A 13,572-nucleotide genomic window follows, 5' to 3' on the forward strand; every position below is an offset into this window, starting at 1 on the left:
AGTGATGCAGTCGGGCTCCCAAGCCCACATGTGTAACCACCGAGTGATACTGCCTTCTGCTAGTTAAGTGTATTCTTACAAAACAATCAATCATGAATTCCTCTGGGAAGAAGGAAAAAAAATTCAGAAAAGTATTTTTAAATTTTTATTTTCATATAAAGTACCCACTGTTAACATTCTGGGTTCTTCCTCTCAGACATCCCCCCTGGGCACGATTCCTCTGCAGCCCCACAGACCTGATCATATTCTGGTGTGATCCTCTGCCCACCTGGCTGGTTTTCCCAACAGATTCCAAGCGCCTGGAAAGTTGAGGCCTCATCCTTTCTTCTCTCTGTCCCCCATGGTGACTGACCCAGAGCAGATCCTCTGTTGCTGTTGGTGGCCTTGCACCCAGCCAGCTTTGGCAAGGTCCATAGCAGGTTCTTAGAACGTGAAGTCTGTTGAAGCAGGCTTTGTGTCTGCAGCTGATGTGGGGGGCGCCAAGGCAGTGTGGGAGCCCAGGCTGGGGCTCAGTTCCCGGGAGGAAGCAGGTGTGGCTGACTTAGAAGATGGAGGAAGTCAAGTTTCTCGTATGCAGTAGGTGCTCCATAAATGTTCGTGTGAACCGAATGGAATCTTTGAAATCAGAATCTTAAGCAAGACGCTTCACTGCCTTCAGTTGCCCCAGCTGTAGAGTCCAGCTGGGAGCTTGAGAACCCTGGATGAGTTTCCCCAGGAACGGACAAGAGAGCAGAGCAGCCGAGACCTTGGGGCACTGTCGCTGCTCCTGGCTCCATGACTTCCCAGCTGTGTGCCCTAGGCAAGTTGTTTCACCGGCCAGAGCGCTAGTCTCATCTGTGAAATGGGGATAGTGAGACTCCCCACCTTTTAAGGTTCTTGCAAAGATGACTCAAGGTAATATAAATGCACAGGACTTTTACATACTATACACTCAGAAAATATTTACTACTGTGACTATTGGCCCAACTGGCAGCCTATCCTACTTGCTTAGTAACAAGAGGGTGGGTAGGAGAGGGGCATCAAGGGTCCTAATGCTTGCTAACCCTCACCCATGGACCCCCCCTTTCAAGGGAGGAGACTTGTTCTGTGGCTGCAGAGATGGTGTGAGGACAGATGACAAGCCAAGGTTGAAGGGAGGCAGAATCTGTCTGAATAGAAGCAAGAACACCCTGACAATCAAGCTGCCCAGCAGCAGAGCAGGCTGTTCCCCAGGGTGCGGCCTCCATATTGCAGATGTGTGCAGACAAAAGTGGCTGACAGTGGCGAGAACGCTGGAGCAGGGGCTCCTGCTTTCAGTTTGGAGGATAAACTAGGTGCCCTCTAAGGCCACAGAGTCTTTAAGGGTCTGTGGATCTATCTTGGGGCCTGTATGTATGATGCTTAATTGCCAGACCACAGGGTGTGAATCAGTGGCCCAAGGGCAAATCCAGCCTGAGGATGTGTTTGTTTGGCCCACACAGTATTTTGTTCCCTACTGTTTAATGAAACTTTTTATTATGGAAAAAAATTTAAATATACAAAAGTAGAGGGAACAGGATAATGATCCCCTACCGTACCACCATCCTGCTTCAACAATTAACTCCTGGCCAACTGCATTTTCCCTAGGCTGGCACCATGCAATGGAACTTTCTGCCGTGATGGACATGCTCTGTCTCTGCACCATCCGAAACAGTAGCTATGAGCCACACATGACTATGGAGCAATTGCAATGTGGCTAGCGTGACTGAGGAACTCAATTTTAAATTTTGTTTAATTTTAATTAAATTTAAATAACCAGATGTGGCCAGTGTAGGGTGCATAGGTGTGGGAGAGCATTGGTCTAGACCTCTCCTCATTTATTTCCCTTCCATGTTATTTTGAAGCAGATCTCAGACATCAAATCATTGCATCCATAAATATTTCAGTATGTCTCTAAAAAGATAGACTTTAAACATATATAACTAAAATATGTAATACTGTTATCACACCTAAAAAAAGGAGTAATACTTTCTTTAAAATTCATAGGGTAGTTTTTGAATTAGTTGCCAACATTTCCAAACTGGGGGGGGGGGTTTGACATAAATATCCTAATTTCTACATATTCTTGAAAAATTGAAATACCAACCACACTGACCTCCCAGGCTCCCAGGGCAGCAATTAGCTGGAGTGGAGGGACAGCTGGCTTTTTGGACAGGGCACTCCTCTATTCTTCCCCAGAGTCCCTCGTAACGATATGGCTCTGCCCCTCTCCCATCTAGGAGCTCACACCCAGACTCTGCCACCTAGGATGTCACACCCAGACTCTGCCATCTAGGATCTCACAGACCAGGGGCAGATACAAGTGATGCCTTCTCCCTGCCTTGATCTCCAAGTATCTTCCGATGCCATCAGGAGTCTAGAATCCAACCGCCTCTCCCTCACTGGCTCATGACCTCCCAACTGGACATAGAGATAACAGGAAAAGAGAGAAAGGGGGGACAGAGAGCCTTGAGCTAGAGTATGGGGTCCTGGGTTTTAGTCTCTGCTCTGTACCCACTTCAGAGATGTGGAAAGTGAGGCCCAGAGAGGGGAGGAGAGCTGGCTGCACTCATACAGAGAAGAACATAAGAGGTGGGAACCAAATGCTTTGCTGGAGAGGGGCTGCCTGCCTCCCTGCTGGGAGCAAAAGCAGCACTGGCAGGGGGCTGATGGTGGTTGGTGAGATGGGAGAGGGTCTTGGCTTTTCAGCCAGAGCCTAAAATTAGTGGCAGGGAAATATTTGGCCTTAGCCCAGCAAAAAAAGAGGCGCTGTGACTCTGTAGGGGGCTTTCTGGAGGAGTGAGACAGCCCAGCTCCCAGCACCACGCGAAACGGGAGCCAAACGTGTAAAATCGCATTCTTTACTGACATTTATGACTCATTTGGCTGCCAATCCTGGGAAGGTCCCATTTTGCATCCTTGCAGGAAGGCTCAGCATGGAGGCGGAGGACTGATGGGGAGGAGGCCTCAGGGCCATTCCCCCCAAGAGCTTCCTGGGCTACATTGCAGGTGCAGGTGAGGAAGCTGTACAACTGGGGGCCCAAAGTTTCCCCAAGAACCCACAGATTGCATCTGGGGCCCCATGGTCTGGCTCAGCTGGATCCGTACCCTGTGGTAAAATGGGGGCCTCAGCCAGTCCTGATTTGAGATGCAACTCTGTTGCCTCTGGCTGTTGACCTTGGGTAAGTCACTTGTCCAAATGCCCGTTAAATGTCTCTAGAGTCCATCCCCTTCTACCTGGGCCATCCTCACCTCTCACCTGGCAACTGGTCTCCCACCTTCCACCCTTGCTTCCCTCCAATCTGCTCCCCACAGCCAGAGTACTCCCTCTAAAATGTCTAATCCCATGGCTCCCTTGTTTAAAACCTTTCTGGGACTCTCCATCTTAAGATAGAGACCAAATCCTCCACCATGGCCCACCTCATCTCCTGCTTTCTCACCTCCTTCTCTGGGCCTCAGCCTTTCTGACCACTCACTGCTCCCTCCCAACTCGGGACCTTTGTCCATGTCGCTCTTCTGCCGGAAACTCCCTTCCCTCTCTCCTTCACCTGGCTAACTCCTGTGCCTGCCTCAGATCACGGCTCAGTAGCCACCTCCTTCGCAAAGCCTTCCCTGACCGCCATGGCCTCCCCGAGCTGGGCCAGGCCCTTCTCCAGTAGCACTGCCTTCCTCTCTGCTGGAGCACAGAACCCTGTTTGGAGCATGTCTGCCCATGGAAGGTTTGTTATTACATGTTTACATGATGATTTAATTAGTATCCACGTCCCCCACTAGACGGGACCAGATGAGCTGGATCTGTCTTGCTCCCCATTGTGTCCGCCAGCATTGTAGCACAGTTCCTGGCCCATAGTAGGTACTCAAAAATGCTGGGTGAATAAATGTCAAATGAAGCTCTTCTATTCTGACATTCAGTTTCCTCATCTGGAAAATGGGGACAATGCCCACAAAACCTCACCGGGCTGCAGTGAGGATGTCAGTGAAGCACATACGGAAGGTCCTCGATGAGTAGCAGTTATTCTTAGAGAGAGGGCGGAGACCCGAAAGAAGACTCTGCCCTGTGAACTTGCCCCAAAGGGAGCCCTCTGACCTTCTGACTCCTGGGGAGTCAAATTTAGTGGCACAGGGACAGCCAGCCCAGGAGTGGACCTCAGTTCTACCAGAAACTACACTAGAATGACAAGGCCTCCTCTTCCTGCTGGGACCTCAGAGCCACACGACTCCTTATAACCTCCCATTGGTTGAGTGCCCAGCACCTGGACGGGCACTGTGTACATATCACCACCTTCTGACATCATAGCTACCCTGGAAGGTGGGCATTGTGCCGAGGGCTTCAGAGAGGGAAGCAACTTGCCCAAGACCACACAGAGAGTAAATGAGGAAGCCAGAATCTGAACCCAGGTCTCCCAGTCTCCGGAGCCTGGGTCCTTTCCCTCTGCCCTTGACCACCTTTCCTCGGGGAGCTTATAAAGTACATTCACACTCTTCATCCATCCACTTGTTCAAGAAACAAATATGTGTGGAACATTAACTATGTGTCAGGCACCAGGGACATAGCAGAGAACAGGATGGCCATGGTCCCCACACCATTGGGGAGACAGACGATAAATATGCAAGCAAGTAAACTAGACCATTTCCGGTTGTGATATGTGTTACTAAGAAAAGAAAACAAGGTAACGTGACAGAAAGTGATCAGAGGGGTGGGTAGAAGTGCTTTGGAAGGGGGATCTGGGCAGGGCTCTCTGAGGAGGTGACACTGAGCTGAGATGGAAAGAATGAGAATTTGCCAGGCATTGGGGAAACCCTTTCCAGGCAGAGGTCCTGAGACTGGAGTGAGCTTGGGGTTTTGAGGAAGCAGCTGGAAAGGTGCAAGATGGGGAGGGCGGAGGGAGATGAGGTCCTAGACGTGGACACACACTGGATCGCACTGGGCCTCCAAAGGCGTGGTGGGGATTTTAGTCTAAGGGCAGTGGGGACTGGCACGACCTGACCTAGGATTTCACAGGATCCCTCAGGCTGCTGGGTGAAGAATAAACTCTAAGAGGCCACGGACGGAAGGAAGAAGACCGGGGGAACGGAGGGGCTGCTGCTTGGAGTTGGGTGGCCTGGACCAGTGTGGTGACACCGGGGTGGAGAGAAGCGCTTGGGTTCAGGACACAGCTGCTGGGCCTTAATATTTTCAGAACTGGATGGGGGGAAGGATGGGCCTGAGGAAAAGTCCTTGGGGAGGGTGAGGGTCAGGTTACCTGGGCCCTTTTTGTAGAGGAGGACTGAGGCCCACAGAGGGTCGGATGTTCCCAGAAAGTCCAGTGAAAGACTTGAGCCTGGGCCCCCTCACTCTCCAATATGGTATGTTTTCTCTAAACCCACATGATCCCAGGCAAAGCTTTTAGGTCCAACTCTGTCCAACATGGGTCCTCCGTGGCAGCCCTACTGCATGCCTTCCAGGTAAGCGAAGCTGCCGTGGTGGGCAGCTGGGGGACGGAACGGGCATGAGACTTGTTGACCTGCCCATCCCTTCTCTGGCGCAGGTGCCCGTGGAGAGCCAAGTCTGGGTCCCAGGTCTGGCCCTAACTTGCTGTTTGACTTGGTGCAAGTCCTAGTCCCTTTCTGGGTCTCAGTTTCTTCATCTGTAAAATGAGGATGATAATAGTACCCACCTCAAAGATTTGCTCTGAGGGATGGATAATATGTATAAAAAGGCTTAGCACAGTCTGTGATCCAGTTAGTGCTCGATAAATGTGAGCTACCATTATTATTAACACCTGCACACTGTCCCCCTCCGGACCTGCAGAGCGGTAATGGGCTCGGCTGGTATGGGGTGTCCAGCTCCTTCCCCTCAGCTCTGCCTGCCCAGCTCCCTGCTGGTCACCCTCCAGAGGTCTGCGGGCCTGGCCCACGCTGGAGACCGGAGAGCTGGCCAGGGTGGGGGTGGTTCCTGGATGGAGCGGGGGAGCCGCTGGAAGCTGCTGTGTTTTTGGCCCAGAGCTGTGAGGGGGAGTGGAGAGGGGCGAGAACACACACTCGGAAACGCCGAGACCGACAGATGGAGGAGCTGAGGATGTGAGAGACACAGACAGACAGAGAGAGACCCAGAGCTGGGGAGAGGAGGAGCAGGCAGGGGAGGACGGCCGGAAAACTGGTAGGCACGCTGAGCCACGAGCTGAGCAACAGACCAGCAGATGAACCAAGCAGCCTAGAGACTGAAAGGCAGACAGACAGACCAAAAAGCAGACCCAGAATCCAAGGGGACAGACAGGCTATCCTGACATCCAAGGGACAGACAGAACGACGTTCCTAGCTTCTAAGAGCAGACAGACAGGCTGACCTAGGACCCCAGGTTTAGGCTGACTAACAGACAGACAGAGAGACAACGTGACCCACAGTTCAAGGGACAGACAGGTGGACTGACCCAGGGTCCCAGGGTGAGACTGATTGACAGACAAATAGATTGACTGACTGACAGTAACTGAGGAACAGATAAATACATAGGCTGACCCTGCATTCAAGGGGTAGACACAATGACAGGCTGATCTGAGCCACAGACAGAGACAGTGATCCAAGATTGAGGGCAGAGAAAGGGACGGGTCCAGGCACGAGCCCAGGTCTTACCGTCTGCATGGAAACAGGCCCAGGCCAGAAACCCAGCCTAGTACCAGAGACTCAGGGTGACCCCGCAACAAAGAACAGGAGAGAGACAGGGACCCAGATGCCGGGCCCAGAGGCTTCCTGGCTTCTCAGGGCCATGGGATCCCCTCATCTTTCTCTCTTCCTTCTGCCAATTAGAGAGGGGCCCCCAACTCTGGGGGATGCTGGGAGTTTCCTGGGTCACAAAGGCAGCCACTCGGGGAGAAAGGAATGAGCTCTGCCCATCTCTTGCCCCTGCTGCCTGCTCGTGGAGACAATGGGGTCCAGAAGAGAGAGCTTTTTGGGTCCTTGAGAGGAGAGATTTCACACCCTAACTGCTGGCTTCTCTCCTCTCTAGGCTTGGCTTTTTTGCTCCTAACCCCACCCTCAACAATACACATTTATCTGCTCTTCCAATTTCTCCCTGGACATGCTTTTTCTCTGAGCACAAGACTGGGAGTCAGCAAATTAGATCCAAGGTCGACCTCTGTGCACCTCTGTTTCCTCACCTGTAATATGGGTGGTAGAAGCTGTCTGTTAGCTCCCAGCTCATACCAGCCTCAGGCAGCTTAAGGATGGGAGCTGTCAGAGTTGGGGAGGCCCAACCAGGCTGAGGAACATCAGGGAAGGCTTCCTGGAGGAGGAAGTACACAAATGAAGTCAGTGAGGATAGGAGTTGCCCGTGAGATGTCCTGGCTTTATGCAAAGTCAGGCAGAGAAGCCCCAGGGCTTCCAAGGTCAGGAGGGAGACACATGCACACACTCACATTTATTCACTCAATACATATTTATTGAGTGCCGACTACATGTGCTAATACTGGGGACACGGTGGTGAACAAGACAGACAAGGTCCCTACCCTCATGGAGCTACAGTGGTAAAATAGAAAATAAATGTGTAAATTGATAAGTAAGATTACTGGATAGTGTATGTTAAGAAGAAAATAAGACAGGGCAATGTGGTAGACAAGAGTGATTTGACAAAGGTGGAGGGGATGACATGCGATGGGTGGCCCGAAAGGCTTCTCTGAGAAGGTGATGCTGGAGCTGGTGAGGAGCCAGCCACAGGAGGATCTGGGGAAGGGGGGTTCCAGGCAGAGCAAGTGGCATGTGCAAAGGTCCTGGGTCAGGAACAAGTTTCACTGGGTTCCAGGAACCCCCAGGGCATCTGGAGTGCTGGGAACAAAAGGAAAAGAAGTCTGAGATGAGGAGAGAGAAACAGGCAGGGCCAGATGGTTTAAGGCCTGCAAGCCAAAAGGAGAAGCTTGGATTTTGTTCCAAGTGTGATGGGAGGCCCTTGGAAGGTTTGGGGAAGGAGAATGACATGATGTGACAGATTTTAAAAATACCCCACTGGTTGCCATGTGGAGAATGGACTGCAGAGGGGCAGGAATGGAGGCAGAGAGCCCACCAAGAAGCCAAAAGATGACGATGGCCAGGACCAGAGTGGTGGCAGTGGAGAGAATGGACAGCCTGGGGATGCGTTTTGAAGAAGAGCAGACCCCCACGTCTGGATTCCTTTCCCTGAAATGGAGCATCCTTCTCTGGGTGATATCGGTCCCATTTGTGGTAAAGCTCAGCTTCTTCCAGGGTTGGCCCGGTGGCCCAGCGGTTAAGTGTGCATGTTCCGCTTCTCAGCAGCCCGGGGTTCGCCGGTTCGGATCCCAGGTGCAGACATGGCACCACTTGGCAAAAGCCATGCTGTGGTAGGTGTCCCACGTATAAAGTAAAGGAAGATGGGCACGGATGTTAGCTCAGGGCCAGTCTTCCTCAGCAAAAAGAGAAGGATTGGCAGTAGTTAGCTCAGGACTAATCTTCCTTTAAAAAAAAAGAAAAAAAGATTAGCTTCTTCCAACTTCCTTTCAAATGGAGTGGAATAGGGTAGGCTTCCTGGAGGAGGTTTCAAGAGGGGCTACTTGGTGATCAGGAGAGCCAGAGGCCTCCACCTAGCATATGCTCCCTCTCTCTATATGCACATCCCTCTACAGTTTACAAATGCTCACAAGGAGGAAAATGAGGTTCAAAGAGGCAGAGAGACTACCCAAGGCCACACAGCAGTCCAGGACAGGGCAGGGCAGGAAACCCACAAGCCCAGCATATTACCATCTTGCCTTTCTGATCTTCACCCTGGTGGCTGTGATGTAGGCAGGATGGCGAGTACTGGCCCCTTTTTGGTGAAGGTAAAACTGAGGCCCAGGGAAATTAGGTTGCACGTCCTGGGCAAGGCTGTTTTAAGACCTTTATAGGCCCCACATCTATCAAGCATATTAAAATGCAGCCACATCAGACATCAAATGTAAATTATATATAGCCAGATAAAAGCCAAATTACAATTGACTGGCTGATATCATGTTCTGTTTTGCAGACATTTAATTAAACATTTATTAATTTTGATTCTGCAGTTTTTCCCTGTGTTTTGGAGCCAATTTTTTTTTTCCAGGCCTCAAACATTTTCCTAGGCCCATAAAAAGCTCGCAGGCCCTTGGCAGCGAGCATTAGTGCCGGCTAGAAGGAACAGCCACAGTTTTGGGTCCTGTTGCCAAAAGGGGCAGAGGCCGAACTCAGGCCCTTTCATCCCCAGACTGTGGTGTGGTCTTTCCACACTCCCTGCTGACCCCACATCCTTAGGACTCAGAGCCCTCCTTTCTTCCCACGTGTCCCCCAGCCACCCGCCCCGCTCCAGCCCACAGCTGCCCTGGCCTGGGTGAGTCCTTTGTCTGCGGTTAGCTGGGGTGTGGGGCCTTGGAGCTGGCAGAGGAGGGGGCAGGAGTGGGCGGGGAGGTGGGCAGGCAGCCTGTCAGGTGGTGATGGATGCTGGCCGGGCCGGGGCCTCCCTCATGCTGACCTGCGCCAGGAAACAGATGGTCTTCCAGCCTGAGAGAAACTTCCAGGGTGTTGCCCTCCCCCAACTCCCCAGGCCCCTTCATGTTGGACCAGCTGGTCCTTCCTTCCTGTTCAAAGCCAGAGCCACAGGAATGGGGTCAGGGGGAGATGGAGGCCCAGAAAGGTGGTCTGTGTTGTGGGCCCCTCAGAAGCTCTGGGAGCCATCTTGGTCTCTCCCCCAGACTCCTACCTCTGGCCATCTTCAGCTTTGCTCTCTGTGTCTCCTCTGTGCCCTGTCATTTCAGGCCTGGACCAAATCCCAGCCTCTCCGGGCTTTCCTCCAAGCCAGCCTCCAGAGTGCGCTTTCTAAGCCACTGAGCTGATCACATCACCCCTGATTCTGGGATAGAATTCAGATTTAGAATAAAATATAAACTCTTCAGTCCAGAATTTGATGCCCTTCACACCTCTAGTCTTCTTATGCCCCTGCCCGTGAAAACCCTCCCCTCCAGGCCCAGCAAACCACTGGCCATTCCCCTAAAAGGCCATGTTCTCTCTTGCCTCTATGCCTCTATGCGTTTGCCTTGGCTGGTTCTTCCCCCTAGAATGCCCTTCCACCTCCTGTGGGCCTTCAAATGTCTGCCCATGCTTTAAAACTGAGACCAAATGTTTCCTCCTCCAGGAAGTCTTGCCTGACCCTCTCCCACAGCTAAAGTTACCCCTTTGTTCTCTGGGTTCCACAGCATCTTAAAGCATCTGTTTCAGCTCTTATCTTGTCTCTCTTCCATGGGACTGTGGGATACTTAAGAGCACAGCCTGGCACATAGCAAGTGGTCAAAATGCACTTGCTATGTGAATGAATGATTCTGGCTGCAAGGATCCTTATGTGGGGGATAGGCAGGGCCAGCGAATGGAAGATACAGGGAGACAAATTTCTGCTCATCAGGAGAAACATGACCCAGCCCTGGAGCTGCTCAGAAGCTGAAGGCCCTGCCTCAGGACATGGGGACTCCCTATCCTGGGAAGCATGCCAGCAGAGGGTGTAAAGTGCTGATGGAATTCTAGCATCGGATGGGAGAGTCAGACGTAGGAGCCTTTGCATTTCTCGAGTCAGCTTCTGAGGGAACAGGCCTCTTCCCCCTCCCAGCTGCCAGTCCCATACTGTGTCATGTTGAGGGTATGTCTACACCATCAACTGTGCTGGAAAGACCCAGGGATGGGGAGAAGAGCCCTAAATGGGGCATTTCCAGCCACATTTTGGGAGGCGAGTTTGGGTCTGGAAGGATCTCCGAGTCATCAAGTCCATCCCTCTTGTTGGCAGATAAGAAAGTGAGTCCCAGAGAGGGCCACACCATTGCTAAGACTAGGATACTCATTTGGGGAAACTCTGGGTAGCTGCTGATCCCAAATTCCAGGGAGCACTGTGGTTCCTCCTTGGGCTGGCAACACACAGTTGAATACAGTTGGTCCCCAAACAACATCCTGGCAATGCCAGCACTTCACATCTGGGAATAGATCCCCCCACCCCCAATCCCTGGTTTCCCAATTTTGGATTCAGGCAATAGGGTCACTAGATCTGTTGGGATTTTCCCCCCTTGTTTCCGGGGCGATCACGTCTAGAGGAGCCCTCTCTATGCCTGCCCCTGAATCAGAGAATTGGGAGGTTGGGAGGGGCAGGGTCTGTGGCTGCAACAGCCAGGGCAGAGCTGCTGGACAAGGAACCAGAGCAGAGGGGAAATCAGACCTAGAGATCTGCGTGGACAGGTCTCTTGTCACCCTAATGGGCACTGCACTTTAGGGTTACAAAGTATCTTCTCATCCATTTAATCGTCACAGCCACCTTGGGAGGGATTAACGAGGTCTCGGAGAGGGTCATGCTCAAGATCACACAAGAAATTAGAAGCAAAGTCAGGAATTGAACTCAGGACTTACGAATCCCTTCCATACCCTCTGCAGGGTTACCAGAGTTCCGTGCAATTAAACAAACTTGTGATCGTGTGCGAATTCATTCATTTAGCCAATACAGACTGAGCACCTACTGTGTGCTAAGAACCGAAGGTACAGCAGTTAGCAAGCTGACCCAGTCATCCTCACGGAGTTCACCATCTGGGGGGGATGGATGCATAACCAGGAAGTTACAACCCACTGTGACAAGTGCTGGGTTACAGGAAGCCTGGGAGAGGCCCCTACCCCAGGTAGAGGGTGGTAAGCAGAGGCTTCCTGGACACAGTCATGTTTAAAAGGTGAGCCTTGGAAGAAATGCAAGAGTTATCCAGGTTTGGGACTGGGGTGGGGTTGGGGGACAGGGCAGGGTGTTGTTCCAGGCAGAGGGAACAGTAGGTGCAAAGGCCCAGCGGTGAGGGAGAGCGCTGTGAGCTGGAATCTGTGACCTGTACAGGGCAGCTGGAGCCATGAGGTTTGATAGGAGAAGAGGCCCAAGAGGAGCAGCAAAATCTTCCATGCCAGGGGATCTGTGAGCAGCTTCCCTGGGCCCTGTGGGGAGAACTGTCACTCAGTGGTGGGTCTGAAGAACAGCCCAGGGAGCTGCTGGTGGCAACAGAACGGGGGGTTGGCACCAGGGACTGTCCCTGAAGGAACCTTTGTGTGGATGAACTCTTTATGGCTTATGGCGTACAGTGAGAGGCAGTGTTGCCTAATGGTTAGAGTGTGGGCCCTGAGGCCAGGCTGCCTGGGTTTGAATCCTGGTTCCACTGCTTTCTAGCTGTGTGACCTTGGACAAGTGACATACCTCTCTGGGTCTCAGTTTCCTCTTCTATAAAATAGGGATAATCATAGGGCTACGGTAAGCTCAGTGCGCTGTGAGGTGTCAGGAACCCTGCACAGAAAGCAGGCCCCAACCTGCCCTGGCAGTAATGATGAGGACGGTGCTGTATTAAGGGCTTACTCTGTGCCAGTGCTTTAAGCTAAGGAGGCCATTCGGAGCTCCCCAACAGCAGCCCGGGGAGGTGATCCTTTCAGTAGGCCCATTTACAGCTGAGGAAAGAGGGTCAGCGCAGCGAGGGAATACACACTGCGCGCTCGCCTTTCGCTCTTGCTGGGGGCCAGTGCTGGGCTGGGAGGGGGGCGAGGGGGCCGAGCGCGCGGGAGCCTGAGCACGGCGTCCCTCCCGCAGGTACCTGCACGCCATGTACCTGGGGCTGCAGAGCCGCTGGCGTGGGGAGCGGCTGCGGCGCCACTTCTACTGGCGGATGCTGTTCGAGAGCGCCGACGTGAGCATGCTGCGCCTGCTGGAGACCTTCCTGCGCAGCGCGCCGCAGCTCGTGCTGCAGCTCAGCCTGCTGGTGCACCGCGGCGGCGAGCCCGACCTGCTGCCGGGTGAGCCCCGCCCCCTGCACCCTCGCCCCAGGGCTCTGGGGATGCCCTGCGCCCCTGCCCGCTTAGGGCTCGCTCACCTTCAGTATCCTGGCGGCCCCACTTGTCCACTCTCCCCGCTTCAGGCACCCTGGGGACGCCCCGTGTAGCCCCCAACCTCCCCCAACCCCGCCCGCTCACTGTCCGGGTTTTGGAGGTCCCGCCCCTTCTACTCTCACCACCCTCCAGGCCTCTGGGACGCTCATGTGCCCTCCAATGGCCCACTTACCCTCAGTGTTAGGAGAGACCTGGCCCCTCCACCCCGTCTCCTCCTCTCAGGCCTCCCCGCCCCGGGCGCTCCCCCCTCCTACCCTCCTCCCGTCCCATTGCCAGGGCAGACCAGACCCCATTTCTGCCAAGTCCAAAGAGGCCCTCACACTATCACCACACCTCAGACCCTCTGGGGACTCCCTGCCTCATTGACCTGTCCAATGACCAAAGGGTTCCAGAGAGCCTGTGCATCCACCCTGTTACTGCTCTTCAACCTCCCAGGGACTCCGCCCAGGCCTGGTCCTGGTCCCCATGCACCCACCCCCCACTTTGCCCTTTCCCTAACTCCACAGACCAGGTGAACCCCTTCAGTGACAGAGAAAAACCATGCCTCCAGTCTCCCTGGAGCTCCCCATGGTCCTCCCACCCAGACACTGCCCAACCCACCCTCCATGTCTGGAAAGACTCTGTCACCCCCTCTTGGCTCCCTGGGGATCCCTTGCCCAGGATATTGGGCCCCAATCAAAACTCTTCCCACCCTGGATTTTC

The 13,572-nt window shown here is 53.3% G+C and overlaps 1 protein-coding gene across 1 annotated transcript in view; it reads left to right on the forward strand.

Moving 5' to 3' along the window:
- XKR7 (XK related 7) overlaps positions 1–13,572 on the forward strand; it is a 29,160-nt gene that overhangs the window by 8,027 nt on the left and 7,561 nt on the right. The window contains exon 2 of the mRNA XM_070589085.1: positions 12,575–12,777. Within this exon, the coding sequence (XP_070445186.1) occupies positions 12,575–12,777 (203 nt within the window). The remainder of the gene's footprint in view (positions 1–12,574; positions 12,778–13,572) is intronic.

Source organism: Equus przewalskii, chromosome 21 (genome assembly GCF_037783145.1).
Source record: "Equus przewalskii isolate Varuska chromosome 21, EquPr2, whole genome shotgun sequence".
In the NCBI taxonomy this organism is placed as follows: Eukaryota; Metazoa; Chordata; class Mammalia; order Perissodactyla; family Equidae; genus Equus; species Equus przewalskii.